Source organism: Calypte anna, chromosome 2, assembly GCF_003957555.1.
Source record: "Calypte anna isolate BGI_N300 chromosome 2, bCalAnn1_v1.p, whole genome shotgun sequence".
In the NCBI taxonomy this organism is placed as follows: domain Eukaryota; kingdom Metazoa; phylum Chordata; class Aves; order Apodiformes; family Trochilidae; genus Calypte; species Calypte anna.
In genome coordinates, this window is record NC_044245.1 from 124,246,469 (window position 1) to 124,267,013 (window position 20,545).

The 20,545-nt window shown below is 37.3% G+C and overlaps 1 protein-coding gene across 2 annotated transcripts in view; it reads left to right on the forward strand.

Annotated features, from left to right (window-relative positions):
- Positions 1-5,382, forward strand: part of RALYL (RALY RNA binding protein like) — a 193,460-nt gene extending 188,078 nt beyond the window's left edge. For both annotated transcript variants that reach the window (XM_030446212.1, XM_008493528.2), the window contains exon 9: positions 4,997-5,382. In XM_030446212.1, coding sequence (XP_030302072.1) covers positions 4,997-5,014 — 18 coding nt within the window. In that variant the 3' untranslated portion in view covers positions 5,015-5,382. The remainder of the gene's footprint in view (positions 1-4,996) is intronic.
- The last annotated feature ends 15,163 nt before the right edge of the window (positions 5,383-20,545 follow it).

Below are 20,545 nucleotides of genomic sequence, written 5' to 3' on the forward strand. Positions count from 1 at the left end.
ATGATTTCTATGTGTTGCATGAAGTGAATAATCTATCACTAGCTCATTATAAAAGGTTTTTCCTCAGTGCCATGATTTTTGTCTGTCATGTTTTACGCAGCATTACAAATGACAGCAGAAAACTCGTAGTTCACATTCACATATCCCTCCCTTCTACCACCAACTGAACTGAGCTTTTACATTTCAAGTGGGGACATTATACTAAATCAGCTACATAACTGTGTTACTTAATCACAGATTTCATGCTTTAAATCAAGGGATAAAGCCCAAGGTATATTTAAAATCAACAGAGCTGTGAAGCCAATGTGATAGCTAATGCAAATTCAAGGTTCCTTGGTAAGCCCTGCTCATTCTTTGTGGATTTCCATTCATGATAATGAATGCTGTGTAAAAGCCAATAGAAGCTCATGTTCTCCTGGTACCTTCCAAAGAAATTACTGGGTTTAAGCATGAGCTGCCTGCTTAAGACAAAATAAGAATATTGTCTTGCAGCAAGTAAACAGAATGGCAATCGGCACTACTATTTTTTGTAATACATCCTGATTTTTCTTATTTTAGGGAAAAAATGTGGATTGATAATGGTTAACCAAGATTTGGGTGTTTTCTGTGTTTTTTAGTCTGCAAATAGTTTCAGTTTTTCACCTTCCTGGCTGTCCAGACAGTAAAGTTCATAACCAGAAAAATTATTAGAGACAAAACAAGAGTATGTCATCCTAGAGGACATAGTAGCATGATTTATACAGATAAAAGTACAGGACTGAGCATCAGATGCAATCCAAGCAGTCATGCTAGAGCTGCTCTCTGAGGTAGTGCAAGTATGAGGGTCAGTGCTGTGAGTGAAAGGACAGTGCTGTGACTGCATCTTAATGGGGCTTGTAGTTGTTTTGCAGACAGTGATGTATGGCAGTCACAGAGCCCACTGTCAAAGCCTGGTCAGACACAACCTGGGAAGGTTCCAAGTAGTGAGTCTCCACATCAACAAGAGCTTTACAGAGGTAAAAATGTGATTATTAGCCAAAACCATTCAAAACCTCCCTTGCAGCTATTAAACTCAGAAGTTCAATCCTAAGAATGGCTGTGTCTGGCAAGGGAAAAGAGGCAAAAGAACAAGATGAAGGATATTTGAGGCTTTGTGTTTTGTAATTCATGTGCACATGTGCACTTTCATCTACCATCTACTGTTTATCTCTATTTTCTGGGAAATTCTGAGATAAAAAATTTCACAAAAGCCATTTAGAGACATTGATTGCTTAAGAACAGATGCATGTCAGGCAGACATCCTGCATCTACTTGTTGGATAATCTTATAATTGTGGGGTAAACCACAGTAAATTCTGTAACATCCATATTCTGTGAGACTTTTCTCTAAGCATTTTCTTAATGTACTACAAGGGAAGATTTTAACTTTGTACATCTTTTGTGGCATTTAGTCATTGTGCATTCATAATACTCCCTCCCAAGGACATACAATGAATTTATGCTCTCAGATAAGAAGATTTATTTCTGTACATCTAGATTGGCAAGATGAGCATAGTAAAGAGTACTATTCCTATAAACCCTCTGAGAAGGAAAATAGATACTTATGGGGAAAAGGAACATATCCTTACTGTTTAACCTTTTCAGAACTCTTAGAAAGAAGAAATAAACCAGAAGGAAAAAGCTGAGCTCTGGATCCAACTAGGAGATATCAAAACTCATGCCTCTTGGAGACAAATATATTCCACCTGATTGAGTTTAGAAAAGCCAGCAGCATCGCCCCATGGACAATATTACAACTTCCAGCTGCTTGGGGAGGTTGGGGAAATAGAGGTGGTCACTTCATCCTAAAAGTATGGTGACTGCAGGTCTTTTTCCTGTATAAGCTATCCTTCTCATAAAAGGCTTTTAGGAGAAATACAGAGTGCAAACTGTTCCTACTGCATTGTGACTGGTGACAATGAAGCAGAGGAAATGGTCACCTGGCAAGTGACCTGATGGCCTGCTTCTCACACAATAACTCCTTTAAATGCAGGGCATCTTTAAAGATCTACAGGTGTAAAGACTGGAATTATCTAGTTTTTGAGGGTAAATAAGAGACAATAAGAGTCTTTGAGGGTAATAAGAGACAAGATGGAAAAATTTCCAGGTTTTTACTGAATTTTATCTGATTTAGTCCCTTTTTAGTGATGATAATTTGGAGCCTATTAAGATAGAACTGGATTCTCCATCCCTGGAGATATTTAAAAAGAGACTGGATGTGGGACTCAGTGCCATGGTCTAGTAACTGCAGCAGTAGTGGTTCAAGGGTTGGACTTGATGATCTCTGAGGTCCCTTCCAACCCAGCCGATTCTATGATTCTATGATTCTAAGAACGGAACATTCATTTAGTGAGGTGTTTAATATTTAAAGTAACTTTCCAGTGTTATGTAAAGAGTAATAGTGTAAATTCAAAATTAATTTAATCCAGTATAATTTGAATCTGGTAAAAAGGCTAGAAGGATCATATTGGAACTTCAATAAGAGTAGCAATAGCATTTTTGGAAGACTGAAGTGCAGAGCTATGCCTGTAATAGTACTAATACTATTGTACTGCTTCTAATAGTTTATGTTCAAAAGCTACACAGGTAGGGAAAAAAACAGTACAAAAAATTTCAGGTGGAAAATAAAACAATAAATATTTCATAGCCTATTTCACAGCTTTTTTCAGAGATTATGATGGCAATTAGGACAGTATATACTATTTCTTTGATATTGCCTACATCTGCCAAGCCTATATGCTCAGTTGGGTTATTCGATTCTTAAAATGCATTATGTTCAAATCACACTTTCTAAAGTGGTTTTCTGTTGGAGCTACATCAAATGAAAGCCATATTGCTGGCTTAAACATAATTCAGCTCATCCTTGTTGTGTCAGGATGTTTTTTATACATATAATGGGAAGGAAACGAAAATACTTAAAAAAAAAAAAATTAGTCATCATGAGGTTTTTCAGTATCATCAGCACTACCATAAAGCCAGCTTATAAACTGCACACTATTCAGAATAAAGAAATATAACATTAGTGTTGCATTACACTAGATTGATCATAGCCCTGGGTTACAATGATTCTATGGAAAATAAAAGCTTCACTATTTTATATTTTAAAGTTCCTTCCCAATCTTCAAGATTATTTAGCTTAAGAATCAAACAGCAAGTCTATGCACTGAGAAAGAACACAAGATTTTGGACTGGTGGGGTTGGTAAATTTTTATCATTATTTCTAAACTATAACAAAGCAGTGATCACTTGGATCCAGATGGTTAGAAGTAATGCTTCATAATAGCTTTTTTTGTACTGGTGACAGGCAAATGCTTGAAAGGTTTATGGCAGGGAAAATTTCAATAAATAACTTGAAAATCTGTCTCTCTTCTTACTTGTATAATTATTGCTTTTTATAATGGCATACCAGAAAAAACATAGGTTATGAAAAGGCCAGGAAAGAGGAACTAATATGGTTCACAATGGCTTTTTTTTTTTTTTTTTTCTTGTAAGATGAATAGCTACTTAACAACCATTAGGCCTCTCTCAGAATTAAAGGGAGAACTTAAAAACCTTTTTCATGTACTTAAGTCTGTCCAGCGATCAGGAGCTAAAAATAGAAGTAGGTTTTTCTCAGTGCAAGTATAGAAGAATAGTTTCAAGATATTTTCGCTGAGAGAAGAAAGTTCTGGGATCTGTCAAATTAGTTTTTCTCCCCAATCCAGGTTACCTGTGAAGAGTACAACTCCTGTTGCAGTGAGGGAGAAATCATGGCTGTCTGCTTCATTGAGGGGGGCCAGTCCTGCAGGGACCCTGAGGTTTCTGATAAAAGTTTTTTCTTTGGAAAATCAGTTTCTCAATAAATGGAAATTTAAAAAGGGAAATGATCCCTTTTTTTGTTTGGTTGGTTTTTGGGGGGGTATTTTTGGTTGTTGGATTTTTTTCTGATGAAGACAAAGACAGAATTCACTGAGGGATGGGGAAATTGGCTGCAAAGAACATTTGGAAATTTTTCAGGTTTTGACCAGAAGTACAGCAGGGTTTGTCAGCTATTTTTTAGGTATTTTCAGTTTTAGAAAGTGATACCAAAACAAAACCAAAAAGAGACAGAAAAGAAGAAATTAGCTGAAAGATATTTTCCAGAGACATTTTCTAAACAGATGTGGTTAAGAAAGTGTTGTCAGTTTTCCTGTGGGTAGGTGGAGCTGCTATGTCTCGTGCTTTCTTCCATCATCATTGAAGCATTAATGGGTAGCATAGGAGGTCTCTCAGATTTTTATATGCAGCCTTTGCTAGAAGAATGACCCTATAAAGTGTTGGCAGATGCTGGATTTTTTCCATTTCATACTGTGGCTGGTAAAACAACAAAAGAAATCAAAGGATATGCAATTAAAACCTACAGTGTGTACACAAGAAGAGTAATAAAATAGATAATGTCAAAAGGGAAGCCACTGAGGAAAGAGCCATTAACCTGGTAACTATAGGCATTGTTGAAAGCACACAGTCAATGTAAATGGTTCAGAAAAAGGTATATAAATAGTGCACTGGGACTGAATCAAGGAATCCTACAAGCAGTTTATGTAAATTGAATGCTATTATGCAAATAAGGCATTTCATTTCAAAAGGAGCTAAGATACATAATTTTATTTTCTGGTGCTAAAATAGACATTATTCAGCAGTTGTTTCCATAGTATTATTGAGGGGAAGGATACTTCAGCCTCATCAAATCTTGCTTGACAAACTGTAGTTATATTGGGCCATACAGCCTAAAACAGAACTGTTGCACAGTCCTGACTGTCACCTGCTGCTGGTACATTTCTTTTGGGCCTCAAAGGTTAGAGGTAGGAAAAGTCTGCTAGATATCAATATTTGATGGATTCATAAAAAAAGCCAAGTCCTAGGCCTCTTCCCTCTTTTCCCCAGTTGTCTTGGCTTCCTTTTGAGGTTCTGCTGGAAGAAATTCCATGCCTTTGTACTAAAGTGAACTTTTCATTTATCAGTTTCTACAGATCAAGTGATGAGATGTCATGTGTGAACCCCCTGAAGGCTGAGAAGAGAAGCTCTGACTTCCCCACAGAAAATTGAGAACTGCAGTTTCTTACTGGCTAGCAACACCTTTGATTCAATTTGTATGAAAACTCAATTTACTTATTAAAATGGACGTTATTGTTCAAATACTAGAAATCCCATTTCTTATATGTTCTAAGCTGTACAATTGTCAGATTTTTATGGTTTAGATTGTAAATGTGTTTTTCTCTGGCTAATTATTGGTATTATTTTTTTAATTTTGATGTCTTAAAGGCCAATGTACTATATCATAATAATATGAAGGACATATTTAACAGGTGTGGGAAACACTGTATACAAATGTATATTTCTAAAAGCTATTTTTATGATTAGCATGTTCTACTGTTTTACCATATTTAGAGTCAGGCGATACTGCACTTCTTTGTTTACATCTTAATTCAAACAAGATCACAATTAAACACATTGTATGGCATATTCCATTTTTTATTTATTATATTTGTCATTGGAAATATTTATGTTTACTAATAGGGATAGCTGCTTGAAAGTTAAAAAAATGATAAAAAAAAAAAAAAAGCCTTGGAAAACTGTAAATTTGATCCTCTTGTAAATCCCTTTCTTCATATAAGCAGTCTCTGTGATGCCATTAACTAGACAGTTTTTGCAGTTATTCCTGCAAGTCTCTAAAGGAGTTTGTTGTCACCACATGGAAAGTTCACATGACAGAGAGTCCCCTTGCTATCCAAATAAATTACTCACAGACTGCCAATATCTGGCAACATGAGTTAGCCTACTAATTACTGTTTTGGTTATTTTCTGGCAGTTTGGTTTATTTTCCACTCCTGAGCCTCTAGAGCCCTCTTTAAAAACGCCTTCAGTTGGAATAATTAATTATTACAGATGTTGTAGAAGGAATCTCAGTATAGAATTCCTTAATAAATGATATCTCCCTTCAAACAGAATGGATGAATTATTTCTCTTGTGTTACTGAGATGTTAAGGGTATCAAAATATATATGATTTGGGCACAAGGTCTTCTTCAGTAAAGAAAACATGAAATTGTTGTCTGTCTCAAAGCTAAACCTTCTCAGCACTGCAGATGACATGAAACAAGGAATAGATATTTATTTACCTATATCTTTACTTGAGATATACTTATCTGAGATATAGAAAGAAGTATCTTTAAAGTGACTGAAGGGAAAGAAGTCTTTAAAAGCTACAGCCTCCGAAGAGGGAGATACATTAATTTAAGAAGTACCTTACAAAGTCACATGGAGCTCAGACCAGTGTAGTGGAACAAACTCACAGCCACAGACTAGCTCTCTGTGGAGTCTCGAGCCCGGGGCTTTCGGCATTGCAGTACTGGATCTTAACCAGCTGCGCCACGAGAGCCTCACCTTGGAAGCGATGAGCGCTAGTAGCACAATAAAGGTAATACAGTGTTCAGGAGTGAGCTACTCTGTGGCTGTGAGTTTCACCTTTTATTGGCCCCCTGGTCTTGCACATGCTCAATAGGGGGCCTGCCCTAATTGGGCACAGGTGGATTTGATACCGGCTCACACCCACTTCTCGGTAATCAGATGCGTCTGATTGCTTTGTTCCACTACAGACCAGCTTTGTGCCAGTCTGGAGTTCAGAGTTTTGATGTCCCCTGAAATCTATGACCAGGCATATCTGGTATCATCCAGCACAACAGAGATGAACCTTACCTTGCCCTTTCTGTCTTTCTCTGTAGGCTAAAAGCAGGAGAGAACTAAAGTAACCTGAGAGAATCCTTAATAGAATAAACTTTTTATTTCTATAAAATACAGCGGTGTCTGGGGTGATTGGTTCACCTCAAACAGTGAGGGTATGAAGAGGTGGGAGCTCAAGGTCCCCAGTCAGGTTTCCAGTATGGGGACTCTCATCAAAGACGGATATTCTTCAAACACTTGAAAAAGGAGCATAGATTTGGGGTTTATTATCTATTATAGACTGGGAAATTATTTCTTTAGGAAGCTATGTAACATAGCACTCTCCATTATGTTTCTATACCTAATATTTTGCCTTTTTATTATCTGCAGAGTTATCTGGTTAACCTAAATGCTGAGTAATTCCAAGTTACTTAATTAAGGAAAGAAAAGAATGGAATAAATAGTTATATTTGAGCATAAAAAATTCCAGCGTCAGAATCCACCAAGGCTGACTCTCCCAGAAAAGTGCAGCAAGAAATATTACTTCTGCATAGGTGAAATGTTAGGTCAAATCAAAGAGTGAAATATTTCTCCACTTTCTATTACTGTAAGTTATGATCATTTTTGACTGTAAAAATGCAAAATGAATTGCCATTTGGGGATCTCCGCCTTTGGCTGAGGGTTAAAAAAACAACTCCACACCTTAGCAGTTCAATGAGTATTTCGCCCATTTCAATTATACAGACTGTTGGCTGAGTTAAAAGATGAAGAATGTCATCCAAGGAGATCAGTTCTGATATTGGTGTCAATAAACTACATATAAGAAAGAGCTAGGTGTATCATCTCTTTGCCCTCTCCATCCCAAATGAGCTAATAGCCACAGAAACCACTTTATTAGATATTTAGACATCATTTCTAATCATTACCATTTATATGGATTCACAGAAATGATGGCACCATCATAATGTTGACAGTTTCACACCACATTTTAAGTCCGAAATATGTTTTGAACACATAGACACCTCTGGTAACACCAGAGGGCACTACTTCATTTTCAAGGCAGAAGTTTGCTATGCCAGGTAGTCGATTCCTATTAAGGTTTCTTAATGGCATATTTGCTTCAAATCACTACAGAGGATGCTGATAGCTTCACCAGAGCTTGATAGTTCTCTACTTTTTATCTGTGTGGTATTCTCAGTGTTGTTTACCTTCACTACCTATTCTGGTTTTACATGGGCTTTGTCAGTTGTGGAGTTTTTTTATTATTGCTCATTCCTTGCATTATGGAAGAAGAGGAAACATGAAGGATCTTGGGATCTTGTCAATCAGTTTGGGCAGTCAAGAGTCATATTAAATCCTTTATGGATAGTCCTGAAATAAACAATTAATTTTTTACACGGACCTATATACTCTGTGTGTTTCAGATATTTGTTTCACACCTGTGCAGCTGCATGAATGGGAAATATTTACTAAAAAGCTTTAAAGTTTGAATCAAAAAAAATATTTTTACTTTTGTAAACTCTTGTATTACATATTGCTGCAAATCTCATGTTAGTTTTTCTCTGTAGATTCATTTTCAGTTCTGGAGAATCATTGTACCTCAAATATGTAGATAGCTACAATCTTGTAAGCAGTCATATTTTTAATAGGTGCCACTGCAAGTTAGAATTAAATCATCCAGGGTTTGCCCATGTAAAGCAGATTGATGGTTCATTACAGTTTTCTTTAAAATGTTGTAACATAATTTTTACATGTCTGTAAATAAATATTTTCTCTGATTTATGCACTGATTCAGTTTTGTAGTTTCTTCTCTTAAAAAGTGATTAAGAAACTGTCTGGGAAAAATATATTTCTTCCATGGAAAAATACCATTTAAACCTCTGTAATACAGTTGTGCTTCACAAACTTTCCAAGCAGAACATACAACAGGCATCCACACTATGAAGTTCTTAAATAAAATGGAGAAAAATGTGGTAAATACTGCTGTCATTTTAAAAGAAATTTAAGGACATTTCCTGTGGTAAAAAGTGACTGAGAAAAAATGTGACAGACTTGCTACAAGGAGGAAAATCCTCAGTGGACTGAGAAAGAAAGAGAGAGAGAGAGAGAGAAAAATATGACAATATTTCATTGGTTTGAGGAACACATTTTCTTAATCTTGAAAGCTTCTAAGTTTCATGTATCACTAAAGTAGCATGAATATAACTTATGAGTGTAAGTAATCAGTATAATTTTTTGATCAGTATTCAAACACATTTTTCATTTGTAGTTTATTATTCCATTTATAAGGTGTCGCTATACAGACAAACTAAGGAAACCTGGTCCACAAAGTCTAAAAGAATGTTTTCAAATTGTCTTGGAACTGTTGGGAAGCAAGGCTCTCTTGAAATGCGTGTGATTTATATATGTCACATAATTTTCTACATCAAATGTGTTATCCTTATTATTACACCTATGCAAGATTTCACACAAATTTGTGAACTTTATAAACAGCTCACTCTGAGTATGCACAATACAGGGCCAATTTCTCATTCAGAAAGAAACTGGTTAAATAGTACCTGATTAGAGTAATTTCTAGCTCCTTTTTAGAAGACAAGGTAATCTGAGAACATCAAAAGGTTCCAGTTTCCATGTTCAGAAGAATCCTCAATAGTCTAGAAAATTAAAATATGGATTACATCTGATTTGAGAGAAAAGAATAATAAAGCAAGATAATTTTATTTTCTGTACTTGTCTGTCAAGATCTTATGTAATGAACATCATTAAAAAATTCACTTTGATAATATTAAATTCTGTGTTGGATGATACTGGGCACAAGGGCAATCAATACTGGAATTAATGCATCAGCCAGCCAAGAATAAGCAATGTTAGATGGATAAAAAAACCAAACAGTCTAACACTTTATGGGCAAAGGGACATCACATTATAAATATGTTTTGGAGCAGAGAAGCACTCAACCCTTTACATGATTACCTACAAAGTATAGAAAATATAATTTATACAATTGAGTTGTCATTAGGATTATAGTCCTGTATTTTTTAATTTTTTTTTCTTATATGAGGATCCATTCATATCCTCACACACTGTCATTAGGGACAAATATATCTATTTTTTAATTTTGTGCTCTTGGGGGAAAAAAATATATAAAAATAATGCAAAACTATTAGAGGAGTGAAGAAGTTTTCTATACAATTAATGGGATCCTGTCTCTTTGCTTCAAGAGTCCTGAAGGATGGCTCCAAAGCAAAACATTAAAAAGATTTTCTTCTCTCACAAATTTGCTACTCTGAAACAGTAACCTTGTTCCATGTCTGCACACCCTCAGGCTTTTATTCTCCCTGAAATAAACTTGTAGAACTTCTCCAGAGTAAGATAGCAATGAAGTCACACACTGATAGCCAGCAGCCACAATCAGAAAAAATACAAGACCTCTATGTGATTAAGCTCCCATACAAGAGGAAGGCCAGTGTGTGTCAGGAAGATAAGGATTGGACAGCCTAAACTAGGAAAAAAAATGTTTCTTTTGGGCAGTGGCTACCAAACTTAAGGACAGATCTGGTCAGGGATGGTCTGTCCCTAGAGAAAGGAGAGTAGCCAAGGATATCACTAAAGATGAAGTAAAACCAACAAAGTGAAACCAACACAACTTTGGTATTGTAGCTGTGAGCACTTCTCACCAATGAATTATTATGGCTATGAGGATAAGGGAGAAAGAGAAGAAAGCATTTATAGCCCTGTGATCCATCCACACTCTGGTGAGCCATGCCCCTAGAACAACCCCTTCTGGAACCATCTAAGAAAACCTTCTGAGAAGCTGCTGTAAAAAAAAGAAAACACTGAGTGCTACAGGAAATTCATAGTTTTAATTGGTTTTAAAATTGTGAGGTTAAATTATTAAAGTCAAAAAGTGCTTGATGTTTCTCATTGATACATATTTTGGGGTTGCAGAAAATTACTGAAAGGGGATGTGCAGAACTTGGAATCACCGAATTGTTTTGTTTGAAAAAGACCTTTAAGACCATCAAGTCCAACAATTAACTTAGAAGTTTTCTTAGCCAACTACTAAATGTCCCTAACCACATTTACACATCTTTTTAACACACACAGAGATGGTGACTCCACCCCTTCCCTGGGTTACCTGTTCCAGTGCCTGACACTTTCTGTGATGAAATTTTTTCTAGTACTCAGTTTAATACTTTCCTGTAACAACTGGAGGACAATGCCTCTTGTTCTATCCCTTGTCACATTAAGCAGAGACCAAAACCCACCTTGCTACAACCTCATTTCAAGTAGTTGTAGCTAGTGATAAGGTCTCCCCTCAATATCTTTATATTAATTTTACCTTTTAAGAAAACTCCCCCACATGTTCATATATTTTTTGAAGGTGATTTTCTTTTGAACTTTCCAGAGAAATCAACACATTGATGTATAGGCAATCACATGGAAAATTAACCCACTGTTCAGATTTTTGGCGCTGTTGTTTAATCCATCAGGTGAGGGACAGACCTAAGAAATATCTGTTAAATTGAGTGGCTACTTATGCTGTAAATCTATGCTTCCATTGATGGGAAACCTGTAGATGAGACAGCTGTATCATCTAAATGCCAGACCCCAAGAAAATGTAGACTGCTCTTGTGAGGAGAAGTGCTATGTAACCCTAGGGAGATGGCAACTGGGCACTACCAAAAATGAAGAGTGCATGCTCAGACCAGTTCTACTGACAGGCTGATTATTTGCCAGCAGCAACTGGACACCTTATCTTATACTAACCTTCCTCCATTGGTAAGCATTTTTATATGTTATGATGGTTTTTATCTGGAAAACAGGTAAAACAGCACTAAGGTAAGTGATGTAGTACTCCCTCAAACCACCAGAGAATTTGTCTTTATGTCCTGTAAAGTTATTTCAGCATTAGTGATTTAAATAATTTCTATACAAGGTAATCTTCACTATCTCTGACTAATAAGGGAAGAATAGAAACGTTTCTTTTCACAATATTATTGAGCCTTTAAAGCACATTGCCTAATTTCTTTTCCTTTTTTAATCTCATTTTTCTATCTCTCTACTATGTTAAACTGAAGAGAATTTTTTCAAAGTAAACCTTTTGCAAATAAACATTCAGAAACTATTTGCAAAAAAGAGAAATTTTAATTTATAGATAAAAAGGGAAAACAAGTTTTATAAAAGACATCTTTCTGTATTAATAAGTAGAAAATATAAAAATAACAAAGCTTTCAAGTGTACAACCCTCTCTGTTGGGTTTTTTTTCTAATTTATCCTTAGATCATCCTTATACGGCATGATTGCTTTTTCTACAAAAACACTGCTGTTAAAACAGGTAATCAAAATGCAACTCATACACAATTATCAGCAGTGGAGCTTTGCCAAAATTCATATTTCTATTCAGTCAAAAATCTCTTTTATGTAATTGTTATACAAATCATTGTGCATAAAACATACAAATCAGTTTCTGAAGTGATAGATTTGGGTTGCTATTTTTTTCTTTTCTTTGCAAAGAGATAGTCTTCTATATTCTGGTCTTCATCAGTACTCTGGAAAACTTTCAGTTATATATGTTGGGAGGTTCTGATGTGTTTGTGATGAAATATCACATTTCTTGCAATCATCAAGAATTGTTGCTTTACAAATCTATTCACTGAACAGTATTATTTAATGAGCTAGGATTCAGAGAGCAAGTGTATCAGGTCATGCCTCAGGAACACAAAAGTGGTTTTTGACAGCAAGTTATATAAAATCAATTGTTCTGATTTCAAGGATGAGTGACCTTTCTGATTTGGATCCTTCTCCATTTACGTGAGGATCATTTCTAACTGATTGCAAGCTCTGAGTGTTTTTTGTGGCAGGCCAACAAGGTGGGAAAACAGTAATCCAGAAATGATATCACCTTAAATGTGGCTCATTCTGAACAATTTGTTCCACGCTGGTTTTGAAGGATCCAAACCACATCACAAGATAACATTTTAGCAGTAGACAATCAGTAATGGCTTTAAGAAAGATAAAAATCACTACCTGTGGAATTGCATAGAGGCAGCCATATAGACAAGTGGCATTGCTGACTGCTCTATCAGATGTAGACTTTAAGTATAAGAGAAGCTCTGTGAAACCCCATGCAGTGCAGAGCCGCAAAGAGTTACATCTGTTTCTGCCAAGTCAGGGGAACAAAGAACACAAGCAGATGTTAGATTTCCAACAGCTTCCTCAGCATTTTTCAAAGGTGGTTTTTTTTTATAAGGGACAAGCTCGAGCTATTTTCCCCATCACATTCATCCCCCTGTGTACTTTGTCTCATCTGTTAAACTGCCAGGGGTTTCAGAATATAGAAATGCAGTGTAGTGATGTACTCCTAGGAATAAAGAACATGGATGAGTGGATGTGTGCACACACACACATATGCACGAACCACAGACTTGCAGATCGAGAAAATCCTTTCCCATCTTCCCTGCCCAGGGAAGAATCCTTGAGGAATGTGAACCTCCACTTTTTTTTCACTGAAGTTGCAAGAGGCTGAGTTTGGAGGACTGAAAGAGCTGATGAGATCCTCTTTAAATTATTTTTTTGTTTGTTTGTAGAGTGCTTTTCATCTGTAGACTTCAAGCTGTCACAGAAGAAAAAGACTGAATTCTTTCTTGGTTACAGACAGGGTTTGTAGGGCACAGAGAGGCCATTTCTCTGACTCAGAGGCTTTCTCTCTTGGTAACTGCAAGAATCTCAGAGGACAGCAAAGGATCTTGGCCTGGTAAAATCATTGCAGATTGAAAGACTCTTTGGTATAACAGCAAATCCTACCCTTATGCTTCCTTATAAGCAAAGTTCTGAAACTAAATATTTCGCATCCTGCTGGGTATAATTTTTTTACTGCTGTGAATAATCAGCATAGTAATACAGTTTAAGTTATAAATCATGTTTCACTTGCTGGCAAAATGTCCCAGTAGCAGTGGTTCCAAGTTGATAGTGTTACCAGGTTTTGGAGTAAATAGTGTGTAAAAGCTGAATTATTTAATCTTTTAAGGCTAAGGTGATATAGTATATTTCCTTCAGCAATGATAATCAGATTTTAGTGGTCCCCATAGTAATGCAGGTGAAAATTTAGAAAGCCATGAACATATCCAACAGCAAATACAGAAATGCATAGTATTAAGAATTAATCCCACTGAGGGCTGGTTTTCAGGAATGTTGAGAAAATTAAGCCAATATTTGCTACTGAAAATAATAGAGTTTAGTTACTATGAATCACTATAATTGAGCAAGAATCATTCTACTATGTCAGGTTGACTCTGAAAAAGTATCACTACTTTCATATTTGTGACAGATATTTTTGATCCACACAAATATAAAACTTGATGAACTATAATTCTTTTTCAATTTTCTCTTGGAATTTAGTCAACACTGTACACTGTAATAAATAACCTCCAAATCACACGGGGCTAGAAATTTGCCAAATACATTTAGGTCTAAAGTCTTGATAATATCATTTAAATATTTTTAGCAATAATTTTAATTTTTTTTCATCTATTTTAAGGTCAAAAGAATGTATTAGTATTATCTGATCACCAATATAACCTAGAATACAGAAATCCTCCTCCTAATTCATGAAATGAAAAAAAAATTAATCTGAAGCGGGAAGGAGCCCTTCTTGCTCCTAGGGCTGATCCTGAGGCCTCGGGGCTTAGCCCATTCCTGGACGATGTCCTAGGGCTGTTCCTGGGGCTCTGGGATCTACCCCTTCTTGCCTGCTCCTGGGGCTCCTTGAGCTGCGGGCTTCTCCATGCTCACTGAAGAGTGAGAGCTGTCTCCGTGGGTGTCAGCTGCTCTCTTATTGGCCCCCTGCTCCTGCACATGCTCAGGAGGGAGGCCAGACACAGGTGAACCCACACCCACTCATCAGTAACTCAGGGCACCTGGTCCTGTCTCACTACATTAATCTATTCTGGTTCTATGTGATATGAACAGCCTTTATAGTACCAAAATTACCTTTTAGATCCTGAATCACACATCTACAGGTTAAATTCTTCAACTTATAATAACTAGAGCCATAAAAATGATCAGAGGGCTGGAGCATCTATTCTATGAAGACAGGCTGAGAGACTTGGGGTTGTTCAGCCTAGAGAAGAGAAGGCTCGAGAAAAGCTGGGGAGGGACTTTTTACAAGAACATGCAGTGATAGAATTAGATGTAATGGCTTCAAACTGGAAGAGAGTAGATTTAGGTTAGACATGAGGAAGAAATTCTGTAAGGAGTGGGTGATGAGACACTGGAAAAGGTTGCCCAGAGGAATTGTGGCTGCTTCCTCCTTGGGAGTGTTCAAGGCCAGGTTGGATGGGGCTTTGAGCATCCTAGTGTGGTGGAAGGTGCTCCACTACAGGAGGTTTGGAACTAGATGATCTTTAAGGTCCCTTCGAACTCTAACTATTCTATGAGTCTATGATTCTGAGTCTTTGAGCTTTATACAGATCCTTTCAAGAAGAAGGAACAGCAGCATTCCTGGCTCAGAAAACCATGCAACACATGGCTGGGAGATTAGGCAAATTTACACAGGGTAACAGAGCACCAGGGAGACCCAAAAACTAGTAAAGATCTGAGCAATAAATATAAAATTGCAGTATATGTACCTTCTTTAGATGAGACATAGAAACAGCATAACCAGATGGGTGTGGTGTGGTACCTACACACCTTTACTGCTTTCCAGGAGTGAAAGTGTTTGTGGCAGTTTTATGTTTCACACTGTGCTCCACAGCTCTCCTGGTACTCAGGTTAGTACATGTGCTGGCAGTTGAGGTTTTTCAGCCCATCCAGAGTACAAAGGCAGGCCAAGACTTTCTCTGCACCTGCTGATGTAGATGTGCCTCTAGATGGCTAGACCAGGTGATCCCCAGAGGCCCCTTTCTACCTGAACTACTCCCCAATGCTGTGATTCTATGTTGTTCTAAAATGACATTCATAAAGTCTACATTAAAAAGACTGAAAGTGCAAAGAGAGGTGCCAGAATCAGCACATAACACCCATATTCTTTATCGTAAGAATCTGTTGTCAGTACTCAAAACACATTCTCACCACAGTTGCCTCCTGAAGCAGGAACTGCCTTTTTCTAGCCGAGTCCTGCAGCTGCGTAAATGATGCTCAGATTGTGTTCTCTCATCCTCCCCAGGATGAATATTCATTCATAGCCAAATGAGTGATCAGTTCATGCAAAGAGAAGCAGTTTCAGCTAGAAAGACTCAAAAAGACCTATCTCAGGAAACACTGCAGCTCTGCATCAGAGAGGTTGTAGTTGGAGACTCAAAGTCTCTACACCACACAAGTCTTTCAGTGGTTGCAGTCATTGCTTGACTCAGAGAAGCATGAGCCCTACTAGAACCAATTGCAGTATCATATATTTGACTCCTTAGGCATCACTCATTAGAATCCCAAAGCAGTGACACCAAGGAAGCAAATTAGATGCCTAAATACAGGTGTCTACTGTTATTTTAGATGCCCCTCTAGATTCTTCACAAAGGAAGAAGGCTCACAGAGTCCTGTTCATACCTGCCAGTTCCTGGAGGGTGTTTCAGTAACTCAGGACATATGAAATGGTATAGGTGCAGATTTTATGCTCCTGAATGAGTCCTCTAATGTTAACTGTGGTGTTCTGATAGGATAACTGGGACCTCCTCCAGTAGAAAACCAGTAAAAAGGGCCAAAGAATACAATGAACACAAGGAAAAGATTTGAGAGAGGGAGTGCATTTTCAAACTATAACCTGCAGCTGCATAATTCATGTTCACTTCAGAAAAAGTTTCAAAAAATCTGCTCATATAATAGAATTTCTTAAAGAGAGCCATAGAAAACTGGAAAAACTAAGTTGGACAAAGCTTATGAAGAGGTAAGTTGGCAGCAGTAAAATCCAAAGTTATTGAGGAGTCCTATAATAGTTAAGTATGAACTGAAACCCTGATCTGGTGTTACCCACTGAAAAAAGAATTAGATATAGCATGTGTTAAATTATCCTTTTATCACCTATAAAAGAATGCCAGACATTGACACTTATTATTGCCATGAGATGGACTACACTTGACTCACACCTAGGCTCAATTATTGCCACAGTACCACCTGCAGCAGGCTATTTCAAAATATACCCCACCCTGTGCCATCTTTGTACTGCTGGGCTCCCAATTAAAAGAAAATTACTGAAGGCTCATTTTATCACCTTAGCACTCTAGGAGCTTGTAAAATAAGAATGATTTCTCACCTTGAACTGTGAAATGACCGTGAAAGTGGTATAGACTTCTTTTTCCCCTTTGAATTACAGGTTCATATCTGGTTTAGAGTTAGAGACATTTCAATTGGTAAAGATACAGCAAGGCAGTCCTGTAACCCTGGCTTAGAAGCAATCGGCACTGACCAACAGAGTCATTTTCAAGAAGGACTTCCCACTCACAATGGCTGTGGGATCCATTCCCACCAGAGCTTCATGAACCCCATAGACATCTCCCTTTGGCTTTGTCTTAGTATCAACAGAATAACACAAAGCGGGTAACTACAGACATACAGATCTTTTATGCATGAAATGTAATTACTTTCTTTTTTATTAACAGATTCATTATAGAGGTCTTGTGAATTCTTGCTGCTGTGATTCTCTGTAGTACTCAGAGACAGCCATGTGGAAGAGCATAAAAAGAGGGAGGTGGGAGAAAGGTACAAAGGGTTATCCAGGGCACTGGTCACTTTTTGTGTGTCTTTTCAAAGATGCGGATTTTTATAATGCTACCTTGTAATTCATAGTATGTGCTGTTCTTGTTTTTATATTGCTCTGTTAAACCTTTGTTGCATTATATATTCATGATCACATACGTACTACAAAAGTTCCTGTTGAGACTCCCCCCAGCTAAAGCTAAAACACAAGTTTTGAGAGGGATGTAACAGTTTTTGAACAATTTCCCAGCTTTATTGTTTTAGTAAAAAGCAAAAATACAAATAAAAAAATACAGAGCCTTTGCATTTCTTAAAACACTGTTCCTCAGCTCTCCATTTTCTCAGTGTCTTTCTTGGCTAAAACTGAGAATCTTGATAGAACTGTAGTATATGAGCCACCTTCTCCAAATTATAATTATAATGTCATTTTGTTTCTCTGTGAGTAAGATAATAAAAGCCAACAGTTTTTAATAGCATTTAGAAAGAGATTAGATATTTTGTGGTCAATAAAAACTTTCACAAGAGTATTTAAACAGGAATAGTTCTTTTTTAAAGAAAAGCATAATTTTTTTCCCAACTAGTGCATCAACAAAGCACTAACTGACATTACAAAGGGATGCAGAAACAGGTTTTCCTGTGGCTATTTACCTGGGGACTTTTAGCACCTCTTTCTGCACCTTTGAAGTGCAACATCATCAGATCCTGTACAACAGGACTCGATGTAGGCAAGTTGAGGCATAAAAGGCATAAGCAGAGATAGACACATTTCAGCTCTATATTTCTGGTGTTACTGAGCAAAAATGCACTGTAATCACAGAATCACAGAATCACAGAATCCTAGGGGTTGGAAGGGACCTCGAAAGATCATCTAGTCCAACCCCCCCTGCCAGAGCAGGGCCACCTAGAGTACATCACATAGGAACGTGTCCAGATGGGTTTTGAATGTCTCCAGTGAAGGAGACTCCACAACCTCCCTGGGCAGCCTGTTCCAGGGCTCTGTCACCCTTACAGTAAAAAAATTTTTTCGAATATTCAACTTGAACCTCCTGTGCTCCAATTTACACCCATTACCCCTTGTCCTATCACTGGTCACTACTGAGAAGAGCCTAACTCCATCTCCCTGACACTCACCCCTTACATATTTGAAAACATTGATGAGGTCACCCCTCAGTCTCCTTTTCTCCAAACTAAAGAGACCCAGCTCCCTCAGCCTTTCCTCGTAATGACTCCTTCACAGTACAGGGGAGAGAATACTATCATGTTTCAGCTTACATTGCACTTCTCATACTTTAAAAAAGTACAAATATATGGCTGGCAATTGGGGAGGTGAAACTACACCACAAGCCAGGTCATATACTCAAGATTTCTTGCTTCTTTGGAAGAGGGCACAAGAGTCATTTACCTACTCTTAGGCTTAGCTGAAAGACCATGTTACCTATACCACAGCTCTCCACTTTCTGCTTTACAGTACATACACTTAATCTTGAGATAATTCCTAGACATTCTTCACATTGCTATTAAATTGTGCAAGTTGGAGTCTTCTGACCTGCTGTGATTAGGCATAAGTGATACAACTTTTATTATCAGCATGAAAATGAGTTTTCTGGTTGAAACTCCATAGTTTTGCACTCAGATTTGCAGTGATTCATCCTATTTATTATGCATAATGAATGCACTCAATCATACCACCAATTTCTGCAGTTCATCTTTGAGTAAAAAGCTAATTTTCTTAGAATTTTAAAGGAAAGATGTTAATTTCTTTATGAGTTAAATTTATTTAGGAACAAGACCTTTAATTCTCCAATCAGTGGCAGACCTTTTCTCTGTCCCCAGTGATCTGTGCACTGGCAAATCCACAAGCCCTGGCAATGAAAGGGATCTTGAGAAACTCTGTCTAGATTACTCCTTGAAATTTTAACACTGGGTTTGAGGAATGTATATCAGCAATTCAATATAACTGAAAGGTTTTTTTGGGGGTGAGTCTTTAAAACTATATTTACCTTAAAAGAAGCTTACATCAGTCTCTTGAACTACAAAACTGAGGCTACATGATAGCCTTGTTCAAGCAGGTTGACTTAATGTGGCCACTGTCACCTAGGAAGGAGCTCAAGAAGAGAGGAGACAGACTGTCCCAGCATGTGGATTTCCTGAACAGATCTTGCATTTTAGGTTGTAGGTAGCCTACATGCCTGCTCAGGGATACCTGGGTTCACCCCAGACTTGGCTCAGTACATCACCTTGTCAGGGACTGTAGATGGACCCTGTCCCCCCCACCACCACCCTGTCCTGAAGCAGTGGGGCTGTGACTTCATCTCTGCCCTGCTCTGCCCATGCTGTGCCCAGTCTCAACTCCCAGTTTATCTTCTTCTATTGAACCAACTGGGCTGTTGATGTTCCCTGATGTGCACGAAACAAGTCAGAGTTGCATGCAGAGAAACTGGCAAATTTACTTGTTTACCACAAAGGAGCTGCTGAAGTGAGCAAACTAATGAATGATGGCAGCAGGGTTATTTATGTAACTTTGCTATTGAACAGAGTTTAATGAAAATCAGATTTTTTTTTTAATTCTATGGAGAAAAATATTTTTTTAAGCATCTGTGTTACTGTTTCGGAAACTTTTATTGATAGCTTTAACACTTCTGCATCTTAATAGCAAGAAAAGAAATATCTGTACTTCTCATAGAGAGAGAAGTATTCTGGAAAGATGAGAAAATGTTGAACATTTCAGCTTGGGTTTTTTTTTCAGAAAAAATGGCATTACTACATCTGCATAATTTCTTTCAGCTTATTGAATTAGAATATCTTGTTCTAAATCAGTAAAATTTCAAACAATGAACCTCCTTAAAGTAATTCACTAGACCACAGAAGTTAAGATTTTGTAATTTTCCTATAGGTTAGGTTTTATCCTATTTCATAAACTGTGTGAGAAGTATGACATGCCCTATAGTGCACTACAGAGGTCAGTGAGAGAAGACATGAATGCATCACAATACACTTCAGTTACAGGTGATTCATATGGATAAAGGTTATGTGTATCCATTGTGTATATGTGTACATTGTGTATCTACAGTAAGATCAGGGTCAAGGTCTGTAAACAACTCAGATTTTGCAAGATGCATTTTATGAGAGAGAGAAAATAAGATTACATCAGAAACCACATAAA